At 38.8% G+C, this 16,903-nt stretch overlaps 1 protein-coding gene across 3 annotated transcripts in view; it reads right to left on the bottom strand.

Moving 5' to 3' along the window:
* Positions 1-260: 260 nt before the first annotated feature.
* Positions 261-16,903, bottom strand: part of LOC149078384 (multidrug resistance-associated protein 1-like) — a 60,011-nt gene continuing 43,368 nt past the window's right edge. The window contains exons 23-28 of one of the 3 annotated variants that reach the window (XM_089242032.1): positions 16,767-16,868; positions 15,140-15,286; positions 14,846-15,004; positions 14,522-14,688; positions 6,703-6,897; positions 261-2,630 (exon numbers count right to left, since the gene is read on the bottom strand). In XM_089242032.1, coding sequence (XP_089098158.1) covers positions 2,513-2,630; positions 6,703-6,897; positions 14,522-14,688; positions 14,846-15,004; positions 15,140-15,286; positions 16,767-16,868 — 888 coding nt within the window. In that variant the 3' untranslated portion in view covers positions 261-2,512. Of the gene's footprint in view, positions 2,631-6,698; positions 6,898-14,521; positions 14,689-14,845; positions 15,005-15,139; positions 15,287-16,766; positions 16,869-16,903 lie in introns of those variants that run through there. The other 2 variants (XM_089242031.1, XM_089242033.1) reach the window with 2 other exon arrangements.

A 16,903-nucleotide genomic window follows, 5' to 3' on the forward strand; every position in this document is an offset into this window, starting at 1 on the left:
AAACAAATCAGAGAGAAACACAAAAGCAAAATGTTTTCATTGTTCTTCAACAAACCCTCCCCCCATCTGACTAAAAATGTTTTGCAGTAAAGCCTTCCCATAACTGTCGAGGAAAAACACAAAAAAAAATTTTTTTTTCTTAAAATTCTTTCTGAAAATGTTCTGCAGCAGCAGTGATTGTTCTCTGCGACACATGTTGCAGTTTTCGGTACATTCTGCTTTACAGCAGAGAAATATTTACAATCCATGACAATAGACTTGACACACAACATGTAATTTATAGACAACATTTAATACAAATATAAAAAAATATGAGACACACATACACACACACATAAACACGAATATACAATACTCCGAGTCACCAATACAAAATCGGGAGAGAAAAAAAAAAGCTATATAAAACCTTATTTGAATAAATTATCACAATTTTTTCTTCAGAATTAAATTGCCGAAACCTCCCGATCTAAATTAATGTGTACATAGATTATTATACATAGAATACTGGTTGGTTACAGATTTTTCGTGATGACACTTGAAACGACACAATAAATTAGCTGTCCTTCCCGCACATTTTATTTCACATAATTTACATGGATGAGATCACAAACATATCATGAGATTGAACATATCAAAAAAAAAATGGCGGAGAAATATATGTGCAACTTTGGTAATCATAAATCAAGTACATCGAATAAAATAATTTGTACTCCCAGAATCGAATTCTGGAACATAAACAATTATAGGATCTAACAATATCGGTAAATAAAGATAAATAATGTACAAAAACTAATAAGGATTCCAGATTTTCAGTCTTACGCAGATTCTGTCAAAAGCAAGTTTCGCAAAAAAAAGTTCATCAAAACCCAATTTAAAAAATTTCAAAAACTCCAACAAACTTAAATAAGGAAGCTTCGCAGATTATTCGTGACTATGGGATCGTTAAATTAAGCTTTCGTTACACTGTATAAATACCCTTTTTTCGCCATTCAAAGTACAGAGTGGCTATAAAACAAATCCCCATTTACTCACAGGCCTCAGCAGAACATTCGAGTTTTCAGATATTTCTGAAACTTACGCGCCCATTGAGGAGAAAATTCCAGATTTCAAAAAGCGACTCATCCTTGGCAGAGAATGCCAATATATTGAAAGTAACAAACAAACTGCAAAAAATTAAGATTGCAGTCTCTATTCTTACAACACTTCATTTCCCTCTGGAGGTGGAACTTTGTATTAATTCTCTCCATAGCTGCCAACCTTGGCAAATAAGAATTTGGGATGATTTTTATGTGGATCCAAGTTCTGTTCAAATAAAAAAGCTTTTTGGAAAAAGAAAGCACGGATTTCACCCCTTTTGAAAAATGTGACACAGCGATAGCCATCTTTAATTGGCACAAAGTCACCAATCATTGCCTAGGTTTAATTACCTTTTATTGTTACACTAAAATTAAATCATGCCCAAAAAATGGAACATGCAAACTTAACGAGACGTATGATCATCCAAGACACCAGTCGTCTCACCGATTTGACTATCCGTAGAGGCCAAACTAACACTAGATGACATCTGGTGTAATTATCTGACAAAATTAATTGCATTCATCTGACATGCATTAATCATCTTGAGTGGAAAAAAACTAAGAGTAATGAATTTTTCTGGGTGAATTCTTGGAGAGCAATTTTTCCCTCCTTAAATTAGAGATTTTTTGGCGATTCAGAAGACACGAGAATTTTTCCGGTATTAAGTGAGATGGAGTAGAAATTTGGTACTGGAAAAATCTAAGATATTAGCAACCATGTTTAACGATCATTAGAAAACTTTCCAGCAGAGGTCATACCACTCGTAAACATACAACTACTCTGTATCTCATAACGGTATCAAGCAAACTACTGATGTGCCACTTGTATTTTGTATGAGAATGAAAATTTCTGACAAAAAAACCAAAAACCTACTGTTGCAGAGAGAGAGAGCACACAGGAACTTTCATTCTCCAAATAATAGCACCAATAAAATATAGATTTCAAATTCATTTCTCATAGCATTGGCACATGTTCTAGTAAACGAGGAAAAACCTTCCATAATCCCCTGTAACACATGAGAACTCAACAAAATCTAACTTCGGATAAAAGAGAGAGCCGAAAGAGAGAAACAAATATATAAAATATTATAAGATTCAAAACTTAATATACAGGTTCAAAAACACGAGAAAAAAACCAACTCATTACACACATAATATTAGCAGCCTCGGACGAGAAGAACTAATTAACACTCAGATTGATATGGTTTTTTTTTTTTGGATGAAGAGACCAGCACATTTAATGATTAAAGTAAATTTGATTAAATATCACACAGAAATTATGAAAATTTCGATTTTCTGTTCGTACATAAATACCGCCACCAAACAAATAGGATTAAAAGAACACAAACTGCAAGCTGGATACCTGAGGTACTAATAGGAAAATAGGGCGAAACTAACATTTGGTCGTAACAAAACATGCATTGTGTTCCATCATTCTACCCGTTCACCAGTCCGGCATCTTTTGCCATTGAATAAAAGATTGAGTTCGGATCCTTGAGCAGGTTTTGGGGGGAATCAAGTTCTACTATTTCACCTTTACTTAGAACCATGACCCTGAAAAAATAAAAATAACAATAATAATCAATATTTCAACATGATCCATGTTGCCAACATAAATGTTTGGGGGGGGGGGGGGGAAGTATCTCTAAAAGTATATTATTTTGTAAAACAATTGTAAAAACATTAAAAAATTACACTTTGTTCATCTGATCTTCTGCAATCGGTTGCAATGATCGTGTGTTCTGCGATTGCGGTTAATCAATCAGTGTTCGCGACACACACACACGTTTCCCAAATCGTCGTTGTGGAATCCGAGCATGTAAGCTAGGCAACAAAACATGTGGAGGAAACTTTTAGTCAAGAAAATAAACAGGCTGAGTGACAAGCAATCATCACTATCTCTTGCAATCATTCTAATATCCGTGTACAGGCAATGGAGAGTGATGGAATTCGAGTTGAAGAGCGACCCATCGTGATCTATGACTTCCAATTGAGTATTCAGCTCTTCCATCAAGCGTTGAATCTCACGGCTCAAGATGACGCAAAGCAATCCACACATGTGAGGCAGTACTGTGTAAACACAGGTCATCAGCATGAAAATTGCGAATTTCTCAACGTAAATATAAGTTACTTGTTTACCATCCGCTGCCGAATCCCATCTGAAATAGCAGTTGAGCACTGACGTTAACGACGGGAGAAAAAACACCAAGAACAAACCAACGTTCACCTCCAGACGTCGAGAACGCCAACTCCTCAGCACGTACGCACGTTTACTCAGTGCATCAAAATCCTTCACCAGACGTTTCAAGCAACGCCGTTTGGCGTACAGGCTGTAGAATAAGATAATCACGGATAATGCGGAAATTCTCTCGAATGTTATGACCATGTTTCTGGCGAATCCTTGCCCTTCCACGACCGGGAATAAAATCAGACTGTACAAGGGAAACAAGTGCATAATCGAAATCACAATCAGTTGTATCAGTCTTAAGAATAATCTGGATATTTTGCCATCGCAACTCACATCACGGTCACGGAAGTCGATGCCTAAAATCCTGAAGATCATGAAGAGATATTTGAAATCACGATTGAAACTGGTTTCATTGCACCGACAACAGAACAACTCGATTTTTCCCTTGAATATTTTCATGATCGGGATACGAGACGTTTCAACACGATATGAAGGTGCTCAAAAAATCAACGATCCACGATTTTCCATAATTTGTTTTATCGAAAAGTGATACACTGATCGAAAAGTGTTTTCGATCAGTGTTGCAGATCGAAAATATTTTCTTTCATGTGAAAATATGCAAATGATATTTTTAGTGATGTAATTTTATCTCATCTAGAGATGGAAAGGTTCAGTGGGCCAACTGTACCTAGAAAATTATCCGTGATCTGAAGTATTGCTTACAATCGGAATCCTGCGCTATTTCTATTTCAGTCACCACATTTTGTAGTCATGTCTTGAATTTAATGCAACATTTGACTTCTGGTTGTAAAAAGTTTCAAGGCTAGAATAAAATAATAATTTACATTCTGTGCCTTCGCGCATTCGTTGCCAGCAGATCCAGTTGATTATCTTTCAATATGATCTAATATTGCATTCAAAATCCTTGTGTATAAGCCATACTACGATAGTATTATGGTACATGCTCTTTTAGTTCACCAGATTCAATTTTTTTTTCTGAAAGACTTTTCAAGGGATCTATGAAACGTACACTGGTGAAAAAAATTGAGAGAATTTGCATATTTTACTGAATTTCATGAAAACAACTGAACTGAATGTAAAACCCACTGCTTCTAGACAAAAATGCAAATCTTGTACGTCAAATACGTAAGCGTACACGTGTGTGTAGGCGGAGCCAGTAGAGAAACAGGCTTTATAAGCGCGCGTAAGTTAAGATGCATTTTGTTCGCTAGCACACCTCATCGAATTTCTTGGTGTTATTTTGCAGCAATCGGTTAATTTGAAATTGTAACAGTAAAAATGAGTAACCACCAACGTTTAGATGATGGAATGAGGTGGCGAATTGTGGGGAGGCTAGAAACAGGCCAATCTCAAGTCCAGATTTGTAGAGAGTTCAATTTAACGCCCAGCGTTGTGTGTAACTTATGGAAACAGTTCCAGGATAGCGGATCCATCGATAGAAAGCCCGGGCAAGGTCGTCCAAGTGCAATGACGGCCAGAGAAGATCGCCATTTGTCAATTATAGCGAGGCGTAACAGGAGTGCTACAGCTTCTCAGCTCTCTCGTGACTTGTATGCAGCCACAGGAACCCGTGTATCAAGGGTGACTTTTTTCAAAAGACTTCATGAGAAAGGGTTGTTTGCAAGAAGACCTGCTGTTTGCGTCCCACTCACTTCTACGGACAGGAGAATCTGTTTATCATGGTGCAGAGAGCATAGAGATTGGAGTATGGATCAATGGCCGACCGTTCTCTTCATTGATGAGTCCCGGTTCAGCCTAAGCACCGATTCTCGCCGTACGTTCATATGGAGAGAACCAGGGACCAGCTACCTACCCTCCAATGTCCGCGAAATCGACCATTATGGCGGAGGAGGTTTAATGGTCTGGGCAGGCATCATGTTGGATGGCTGCATACCGCTCCATGTCTTTGAAAGAGGCACTGTGACTGGTGTGAAGTATAGGGATGAGGTCTTGGAGCCCTATGTTCGCCTTTTCAGGGGTGCAATTGGCACTGAGTTCATTTTAATGGACGATAATGCGTGGCCACATAGAGCTCTTCTGCTCAACGATTTTCTAGAGAGTGAGGATATTCGCCGGATGGATTGGCCAGCCAGATCTCCAGACCTTAACCCTATAGAGCATGTCTGGGAAGCTCTGGGGAGGGCAATTGCAACTCGCAACCCCCCTCCGGGAACCATCCAGGGAATGAAAACAGTGTTGCAGAACGAGTGGGACCAATCGCCGCAGGAAATGATAAACTGCCTTATTTCAAGTATGAAATCACGCTGCGAGACCTGTATATCTGTAAGAGGGGACCATACCCCCCCTATTAACCCATCTATTAACCCATTTTTTTGTTTATTCTGCAACCGCTGTTTCATACCTTCTGACTCCAACGAGTGTTACGCACGATCATGCGTGTGTATTACAATTATTGAATGGTTATTTGTTTTGTATTGTATCAATGTATGTACATATCAGATTTCATTAAAATCGGTACAGTAGTTCTAGTGATAATCGACCAAGTCTGCAAATTCTCTTAATTTCTTACACCAGTGTATTATGCATTGAAAAAAAAAATATTGCAATTTGGGATATGCATTAGACAGTCTCATTCTAGTTCACCTCACAATAGCTGAACAAAAAAATGCAGGATTTTAGATCAAAAGGGAAAAAGTCCAGCTTTAGATTAAAATTTTAGAAAATGGAATGGCATACCCAAAGTAAAATTTTGTGACTTTTCCTCGACTTATTTGACGACATTGGTGATTCAAAACTTTTTATTTGGTGACATCATTGACGTGTGATTTAACACACGTTATTTGGTGGCATATTGGTGATTTAACATATTATTTGGAAACGTTGGCAATTTAAAACTTGTTATTTGGCAGAATAGCTCTTTTACTAGCAAAATGAAACATTTCGTCAATACTTGGCGCAATGATAATTGACAATAAAAATCCCGGGTTGTTTCAGGTATTCACTGTGATGGCTTTTTTTTTTTTTTAAAAAGAAACTGACTGGCCTTTGTGCTTGTTTGGAAACTAGTGAAGATAATGTTTAGGTGACTACTACTGCACAATCACGAGTGTCTATCAGACTTTCATAATGGTAGATTTGATAAAAAGCCGTGATTTTCTGCAATAAAGTCATGAACGGAAACTTACTAGAATAAATCTGAAAAACAATTCATAGGGAAAAAACTGTAACCCACTTTCTAATTTCGGGACTTTTTCCTTGACTTCTGCTACCCTTTTCGCATTTTGTGACTTTTACATGATTCTGAGGAGCAGTGTATTCACTACTTGCCGCATGCCTAGTCACCCATAAATATTCCATTTGATCTCAATAAATCACTGGAGGATAATATGTAGCATGCATAGTGAGAACCCACCCATAAGAACAGCAACACAAAATAAAAATAACATGTGTCTTCACCTGTCATAATCCATGATGGTGTTGAGTCTGTGAGCAATGGTGAATACTGTACAATCATCAAAGGCAGTTCGAATAGTGTTCTGTATGACTTCGTCAGTTTCTACATCAACGGCAGCTGTAGCTTCATCTAGTATAAGTACTTTTGTTTTTCTGAGTAAAGCTCGCGCTAAACATAGTAACTGCCGTTGACCAACACTACAAAAAAAAAGACATGAAAAAAATTGTTATCTGGTAATGAATATGAAAATAAATTTTATGTTGAGATTTCGACAAAAAATTCTAATCATGTCATATCAATAATTGTGTGTTGTGAAATGGTGCAATAACAAGATAGGCATAAAGGTTTGGCAAAATACAAATTTAAAGCTTTGTATATAATTATCATGGCACAACCCACACCTAAATAAATGTTGGATAATTATCTTGTAAATAATTAGTGTAAAAGGTGGTTATTATTCAAGCGACTCAGAGAGAAGTTTTATTCAACATTTCATCATAGGATTAGATATGTGTGTAGTGCTCTTAGCATGATGGCGCTGTGGTGTGTCACCAAGATATAATTATCATTTCTCCTGGTAGAAGCGGCACAAAAATTGCAAGTCAAAGCCGTCTGGCTCTAGGTATTTCGCGTTTACGTTATGCCACTCACTGACGTCTCTGTCGTCCTCACGAGCATGTAAATATGTGTTCTAATAAATAATTGTATATAAATGACACAGTCTAAAGAATATGAATTCATCGAATGTGAATTAATCAGACCATGGCCATGAGGAGGGATGAAATTAGCAAAATAGAGTTGATATTTCTGCCATTAGATAGCATTACAAAAAAATTTGATGCAAATTGCAGATTGCCCTATTTAAGGCATAGCCTTTTCATCTTCATACATGTTGTATAATTGCTTACATATTTGTCAATCACTTTCATGTGTTAAGCTTAATCCTTGGTAAAATGATGACTAAAAGTCTCTCTGGATCAATGGTTCTCAACCCGGGGTCATATGACCCCATTGTTGCCCTGAAATGTTCTAATACGGGCGCCTTGAACCATGGACCATATTTGACATTCTAATAAAGTCTGCAGGCCACTTAGCTGTACTACATGTTACCAAAGAGCTCAGTGAGCTATCTATTGAACCTTTGTTCCAAAAGGACCATGGATGAAAATCATGGACCATTGGTAAAGTGAATGGGGAAGATGGGCAGGTCATTAAGGGGGGTCCTCTTCTAAGACAAATTCTATTGTACAGGGTTGGCAAAAAAGTCTGTAGAAACTTTAAAAATTCATAAAAACCGGAAAAATAACTGAAATAAAAAACGGTTTGCAGGGTTAGCATAACTAGGTAATGTGAATTTTTTTAGGAAAGGGCAAAACCTAAAAAAAACAGCCGATAAGTGGCACTTACATACACAAGTCAAAGAAAAGATATGCAAATAAAAAACAAAATGCCTCTAAATTGTTTATTACAGCAGTGTGTGTTCCACATGACTACCACCATGAGATAACACATTGCAGGGGAGTCACAAGTCCAGCAATGGCAGAGTGCAGCAGGTCCACATACCTGATTTACAATGGTGAACTGGTTGTGGATTAGGGGCGCAAGTTCTTACAGCCGTCTCATTTGCATATTTCCACCAAAGTCGCTCGTACTAGTGCCACCTATCAGATGTTTTTTAAGGTTTTTTTCCTGTCTTAAAAAAATTCCAGTAACCTAGGATGCAAACTGTTTCTATTTCTGTTATTTTTCCGGTTTTTATTCATTTTTAAAATTTCTACACTTTTTGTACACCCTGTATATATAATGTGTGTATTTTTTTTAATTACAGTCGAATCCCGTTATAACGAACGCCAAGAGACTGGAGGAATCAATCGTTATAAAGGAATTCCAGGTTACCTAACATTGTTCCTACGTAAACAGTTCCTACTGTTCCTTATTTGGGGGGATTAAAAAAGTGTTCATTAAAACGAGATTTTCGCTATAACGGTATTCGTTAACACGCGATTCGACTGTATTTATTTTCCCCTTTTAAGTTTTCTCAATTTATGGTAGGTGTTTTAAGCATCAATCTACATACCCTTTTTTTATTTTTTGCACTGCTTTTGTACTTTTTCATTTTAGCACTGTCTTTGTATTTTTGCATTTCTTCGCCCCCCCCCCCATTTTCTGTGCAATAAAATTTTGTATATATGTAAATTCTATGTATATGCACATTTAATGTTTAATTTTTCTCAGACACTGTCCCATCCCTTGACAAAGGCAAGGGCTAAAAGTGGCTAAAACTGATGTGGCCATGTTCGGTTTGACAGAAAGAAAGGTCATTGGGGGGCACAGACAATTGTGGGGGGAAAACTACCAATGAGAAGCATTCAGACAAAATATGGTGGGGGAAGAAGTATGACTACTTTAATCAGTCAAGCTGGTTCAGAAATTCAAATGCCAAGGCCTTATTCATAGTATTTAAATTATTTAAAAAAAAATCAAACTTTGTGCAGCTCCGCTGAAAATAATTTATATATTCTTTTTATTTTGATTCTAAAATTGCAAAAAAAAAAGTGATGTTAAAGTAAAATGTAAAGTAAATGTAAACTAAAGCTACTCTATGCAATAAACAATTTTTACCATGATTATTTTAAAAAATAATCAGGCGGTAAACAATTTCATTGCCTGTGGCATACCACATACTGAGATCGTGCAGAGGGGTTGAGAATCCTGTAGAGCTACCCATATAACAACCTTATGTATAAATTTTTTTATGCTAGAAATTTACTCAGAAATGGACTTACAAATACAATGCCACAACAGGCAAATTGCCCAACGAGGTGGCTGACTTAAGAACATCATACTTAGTAAGTAGAGAGAGAGTCTCATTCTTGGATTTTGGAGCTGTGATGACATAAAACAAGGGGGACCATATGAAAAAATATATATATGGTCCAAAAAGGGGGCATGAGGGGAAAAGAATTTTAGGCACCCGGTTTAAGTACCGCTGCAGGGCACTGGTGTGTAGGCGCCTATCTGTAGGACCGGTTGTTGAGCTCCATTATTAAATATAATAACAATCAGAAGGTTTTAAATAATACATGTTTAATTTGGTACGGACACATAAAAATGAAAGACATCACATGACAATGGTTGCTTGCCGACTGCGAAGAAAAACATTCGATTTTTTATCGCAACTTGCGTTGCTAGGTAACAAATATTCGCACCAGGAAATTGCGAAGTGCGACGTCATTATTTTCGCAATCGGTAAAAGTTCAAGTAGAGGTCGCTACACACTCCCCCCCTAGTGTCAACGAAATGTCGTGGTCGAGTATCTGTCGGGGAAGTGGACATGACGACCGGAACGAGTCACAGTTGCTGGTACTGTACTTGGACGGACGGGTGACGTCGAAGGCACTTGAGTATGCTGGTCACTTAAGAAAGCAGGGATCAACCGATCGATGGAGATTCTCCTGGATGTCCCGTTGAAGTCGATGTCGAAGAATTTATCTCGTCGATCTTTGACCAGAAATGGGCCTTGATACGTTGGTTGCAAGGCAGAGTGTGGTGCATCGTTACGCAGGAAGACATGAGATGCGGATTGTAGACATGTAGGAACATATGTTGGCGTAGATCCGTGAGTTGTTGTAGGTATGGGTTTCATTGAACGCATTAGTTTTTGAAGTTGATGGACGAAATCAGATTGTTTGATGTCTGGTATTGCGGAGAAGTACTCGCCAGGCAGTTGCAATGGTGATCCGTAGAGGATTTCGGCGGAGGAGCATCCTAAATCTTCTTTCACTGCTGATCTCAGGCCTAGTAGTGCTAACGGAAGAGCGTCAACCCAAGCTGCATGGGATTTGATTCGGCATCTTAGGGCATCTTTCAGAGATCGGTGTTGTCTCTCGATGAGTCCATTCGCCTGAGGATAATATGCGTTCGTCTTGTGATGTTGGAATCCGAGGTATCTGCTTAAGGTTTGGAAAAGATGACTCTCAAACTGTCTTCCTTGGTCTGTGGTAATCTTCTGTGGTATGCCAAATCTGGCAAACCAGGTCGCAATTAGGGCTTTGGCGACTGTTTCGGCAGTTTGGTCTGGCATAGGTGTGGCTTCGATCCATCTGGAATATCTGTCTATTATCGTTAGGAGGTACCGTGAGCCTTGGCATAATGGCAATGGGCCAACTATGTCGAGATTGATGTGTTGAAATCTATTGTTTGGTACTTTGAATTCGGCCAGAGCGGAACGAGTGTGTCGGTGAACTTTAGAACGTTGGCATGCAATGCATGCTCTAGTCCACGCCTGACAATCTTTTTTGATGTTGCGCCAGATGAAGCGTTGAGAAACCAACTTGGTAGTAGCTTTGATACCTGAATGAGAAAGCGTATGGAGTGATTCAAAAGCTTGTCTTCTGTGTGATTCTAGAATATAAGGACGGATGTGTCCCGTAGAAATGTCACAAAACAAGTGCTTCGTTATATTACTGTCCGGCAAACGCAGTTTGACGATTTTCAATGATGAGCTTTGTTGGAGTTCACGTAATTCATCGTCACATTGAGAGTCGGCAATCGCATCGTAGTCGATTGGTGATGGAGAAGCAATAGTTGCGATGCGTGACAAAGTGTCAGCAACTACATTGTTTGGTCCGGGAATATACCTGATATCAGTAGTAAATTCTGCGATATAATTTAATTGCCGTAGTTGTCGAGGCGAAGCTTTGTTAGGGTCTTGTTTGAAGGCATACATCAATGGACGATGGTCACTATAAATGGTAAAATGACGTCCTTCTAGCTGGCATTTGAAATGTTTAACTGCGCTATAAATAGCTAGAAGTTCTCTGTCATACGCACTGTATTTTACTTGAGACTGGGAGAGTGTGCGAGAGAAAAAACTGAGGGGTTGGATCACACCGTCATGCTCTTGCTGTAACACTGCACCGATGGCATTGTCCGATGCATCTGTTACGAGAGAAATGTGCGCGTTTGGCTTTGGATGAACGAGCAAAGTGGCATTGCATAGCGCTTCCTTGACATCGGCGAAGGCTTGTGAAGCTTGTTGAGTCCAATTGAGTGGTTTCCGGCTGTTTTTCGCATGACCTGCTAACATAGCGGTGAGTGGTCGCTGCAGGTCTGCACACTTAGGTATGAACCGGTGGTAAAAATTCAACATGCCCAGAAATCGGCGCAAGGAAGTGGCGGAAGTGGGTTGCATAAAGTTCTTGATAACATCTACTTTGGAAGATAACGGTTTGAGTCCATTCTTGCTAATTTCATATCCCAAGAATTTGATGGTTGGGACGCCAAATATGCATTTTGGCACATTTATGCACAGTCCGTATTCGTCAAGTCGACTGAATACTTCACGTAAGTGTTGGAGATGAGTTTGCTCGTCTGGAGAAGCTACCAGGATATCGTCTAAATAACAGAATACGAATTCCAATCCTTGTAGGATCGTATTCATGAATCTCTGGAAGGTCTGCGCTGCATTGCGTAATCCAAAGGTCATATACGGAAATTCGAAGAGTCCAAACGGTGTAGTAATTGCTGTTTTTGGAATATCCGGCTCGTGCACTGGAATTTGTTGATACGCTCTAATCAGGTCGATTGAGGAATATATTGTCGTTCCGTGGAGAATGTGCGAGCAATCTGTGAGGAAAGGAATCGGGTAACGATCAGGAACTGTGATTTTGTTGAGTGCTCTATAGTCTCCACACGGTCTCCAGTCGCCAGATTTCTTTGGCACTGGATGGAGTGGACTAGACCAACTGCTCTTCGAAGGCTGACAAAGTCCTTGTTGCATCATGAACTCGAACTCTTTTCGCGCAACTTTCAACTTTTCCGTGGAAAGCCGTCGAGGTCGGGCAAAAACTGATGGACCCGTAGTCTCAATGAAGTGCTTGATATTGTGCTCTTTAATTTTCTTATTTTGGATGTGTGGACGGAGAATATCAGGAAACTCTTTGACTATATCCCGATATGGCGATGATAATAGATCGATACCGTTCAAGCAAAAAGATGGAGCTGCGATATTTCTTGCAATGGAACAAGTGGTGGATAGCAAGGTCGTTCCATCGATGAGGCGATGATGTTTGCTATCGACTAACAGGTTGAAATGCGATAGAAAATCTACACCAATAATTGGTTGGGTTACGTCGGCTATGATGAATGGCCAAGCAAATGTCCTTCGGAGGTTCAAATTCAATGTTAGAAGTTTGGTACCGTAAGTTGAGATAGAGGAACCATTGGCGGCTGTAAGAATCAACTTCTCGGGTTTCTTGTGGGTATTGACGACAGTTCGCGGGACGACTGACACATCAGCGCCCGTGTCGATCAAAAAAGTCCAGTTGGTGGAAGGATCGGCCAGTATGACTCTGTCGACGAATTGGCAGCCGTGGCCTTGGCCGGTGGACGACTGCCTTATTAGTTTCCCGGTGAGGTTTTGAAGGAGCAGGGCTGTTGACATTTCTTAGCCTGAGCTCCGAAATTGGTGTGATAGAAGCAGAAGCCATTTTCAGCTTGTTTGTATTGGGCTCGGCTGTAGGATCGCGAGCGAGAATACCGTTCTCGATGACGGAATCGAGGTCTAGGCTGTCGCTGTGAAGTGTGAATAGCGGCCTTCAGCTCACTCAACTCTTTGGTCAGAGCTGCGACTTGTTGCTCCAGTGATTGGCTGATTGCGTTCTCAGGTCGACCGGATGCTGAACAGATATTTGGAATGGCCAACTCAGCGATTTTATCTGCCATCGAAGCGAGTTGGGGAAGCCCTTCGCTCGAAGCAGCTAGTATAGCTTGGACGTTAGCGGGGAGTCGCGCTAACCACAACGATTTCAGCAAGTCATCACTAAAGTTACGTCCGGCAAGCTCACGCATTCGGACAAGCAGATGCGATGGTTTTTGATCTCCTAGTTCTAAACCTTGCAGTAGCGTACGGATTTTCGATGATTCGCTCTCCGCGTAAACCTGAATCAATCGTGTCTTCAGCGCGTCGTATTTATTCTGCTGGGGAGGTTCTAGAACTAAATCTTGGACTGTCGATAAAATATCGGCATCGATACCAGCGATAGTATGGTTGAACTTCGTAGCATCGGCAGTTATCGCTGCGATCGAGAATTGTGCTTCTAGTTGGATAAACCACAAGTTTGGATTGTTTCTCCAAAATGGAAGCGGCTTTATAGCGACGCGATCGACATTCGGCGGATTGTCCATTTGGAACGGAGGAAACGATTACTCGCTTACCTTGAGAAGCTTGCTGTTCGAAATCATGGCGCTGTTCGAAATCACGGCGCTGTTCGAAATCACGTCCGGCGTCGCCAGTTTAGGTACCCAGTTTAGGGACCGATGCAGGGCACTGGTGTGTAGGCGCCTATCTGTAGGACCGGTTGTTGAGCTCCATTATTAAATATAATAACAATCAGAAGGTTTTAAATAATACATGTTTAATTTGGTACGGACACATAAAAATGAAAGACATCACATGACAATGGTTGCTTGCCGACTGCGAAGAAAAACATTCGATTTTTTATCGCAACTTGCGTTGCTAGGTAACAAATATTCGCACCAGGAAATTGCGAAGTGCGACGTCATTATTTTCGCAATCGGTAAAAGTTCAAGTAGAGGTCGCTACAGAATTAAGACACACAGTTCTAGACTACTCTGAATAGGTTCACTCAAAGTAGAACCACCCTGTACATTTGTAGATAGGTAACACCACATCTGTGGCCAAGATACAAGAAAACAAGTATTCTTTACATTACTCATTTGTGCTAGTTGAGTGTAATGATTGTGATTCAATGGTCAGTTAAGGTAATGTGCACAAAAGAAAAAACCCAAAACAAGCACCTCAGGTTTTCACCACCTTCGGCCACGTCATGTTGCAGCCCTTTTTCCAGTGACGAAACAAATGGTTTCAGATGAGCAAGATCAAGGGCCACCCATATGTCGTCATCGCTGTATTTGTCAAATGGATCAAGATTCATTCTAAGTGAGCCAGTGAAAAGTACAGGGTCCTACAAATGTACAAAAAAGTAGCAGCACAGGATTACTTTAGGCTATCTAAGAATTGAATTTTCATAATAATGCCCAACTTGAACACGGCGGGGGGGGGGGGGGGGGGCATGAATTAATAACAAATTATTAATTATTGTAACAAATATCACAACTCACCTGAGGAATAATTGTGAGCTTTGATCGTAAATCATGGAGTCCCATCTTGGCAATGTTCAGTTGATCAATCGCAATTTTTCCACCAGCAGCTTCAATGATTCGAAACAGCGCAAGAGTCAATGATGACTTTCCAGCCCCTGTCCTACCAACAATTCCTATCTAAACGTGGATTAAAAAAAAAAAAAGCATTACTACTTTTTCATTCTTAAACATACTCTTCTCTTAACAGAATAACAATAGTAATAATAACATAATGACAGAATAACAATAAGGATAGTAAGAGAGGTTGCTCACCCTTTCTTTTGATATAATATGGCAGGATATATCCTTCAGAACTAAATCAAGCCCTTCCCTGTACCTTGTGGAATACTTATCAAATTCGATGACACCGTTTTGAGGCCATGAGCTTGGCGGTTTGTGTTCCTCATCAAACCACTCAGCCTAAAATGGATTGATTTATTAGTTGCGTAAACTGTGCTGAAACCTTATCGCATAAAAAAATTCTTCTTATCACTAACAAATGGGTATCAAACATTTGTCTGTAAACAAGAATTGAGAAGGCATTCCGATTCAAATGAATACAGTTCAGCATCTGTATATGAATAACATAAACCTCCCCTAAATGGATATTTTTCTCATCCTGTTCCTATATGCAGTGGAAACTCATTATAACAAGCACTCAGTATTGTGACCATTCCATTATAATGACCGGTACGATAAGCTCCAAATGTTTTCCTATTCATCTCGTATTATTTTCCATCCAATATAACAACCTGCAAGGATCATTCAATCCACTATAAACTCCAAACTCAGACAAGTCATGCCTTTTTTTTACACAAAGGAATTAACGACAAGTCTGGGCTAGCGTTGACCCTTGATATTTGACTTTGAAAACGGAACCCAATCTCGATATTGTTTTTAATTGCAAAACAGCATACATGAATACAAAATACAAATAATATACAAAATAAAATAAATATACACAACAGAAAAAAAATACAAAACATACACTATGCAGCTCTTAGGGACCCATTCGGTCCGTCCTAGAGCTTAAAAAAATACTATATATAATAAACGGCATGATCTTGATTTATTTCTTCTTTTTTTTTTATAATAGATATTTCAAATTTTGTTTTGGTTATTTATTTATATTTCCAATAAACCTTTCAAAATTTGTTATAGAGTTTAAGAGTGTGCAAAATTTATTTCTTGAGATGTTTATTTATTATAAGGTCTTATAATTTTTTTCCGAATTTGTTACAAATGGTTGGTCCTAGGATTATTTATACTTTTTTGAACAAGGTATTTATTTGTTTTTGGAGTTGAATACAAGTTGTATCTATTTGAGGTTCTATCGTTATTAGTTTTGAGAAGTAAATTATGGTTTTTAGTCATAAAAATTATCATTTTACACACATAAATTTGCCTTAGATCAAGTATTAAAATTTCTGATTTCAGTAGATCTGGATTATTAAATGCTATTACCTTACGTTTTATGCGATTATAGATGTTATTTAAGTTCTTGATGTTATCGTGGTAGGCACCTTCCCACACTGTAATAGAGTAAACTACTCTGGATTGGATCCAAGCATAGAAAATTGTTTTAGCAGTTTCACACTTAAAATGCTTCCATACACATCAAGCATCACTACAGAAACACAATGAAAACTAATGTTTGATTATACGCATATTTGTAGCAAAAATGTATGTGTGCAAAAAGCTATACTTGTGCAATATCAAAATATTTGTACTAAAATTTTAATGTGACATTTTCTGCGTTTATTTAGTAAGAATGATTAAGTGAATGAATCGTTTTAGTGGATATTGTGTATCTGGCCAAGGGAAAAAAATAAGGTTTAAAATCTTTCACTTAGAGAGGTTTGACTGTGATCATTTCAATTTTCAAATCGATTCAACTCACTTCAGTAGGAGTTCGAGTATATTCCAGACAACGTTCAACAGCCACAATATTAGTCTCAACATCTGCAGTTGCTCGAACTAACATGTTCAGAATGCCAGTGATCTGCAAATAAAAAGGAGACACCATGATCTCAGGAA

The sequence above is a fragment of the Pholcus phalangioides genome, unplaced genomic scaffold (assembly GCF_987345545.1).
Source record: "Pholcus phalangioides strain wild (caught in Gottingen) unplaced genomic scaffold, Ppha-v1.0 ptg000014l_1, whole genome shotgun sequence".
NCBI lineage: Eukaryota > Metazoa > Arthropoda > Arachnida > Araneae > Pholcidae > Pholcus > Pholcus phalangioides.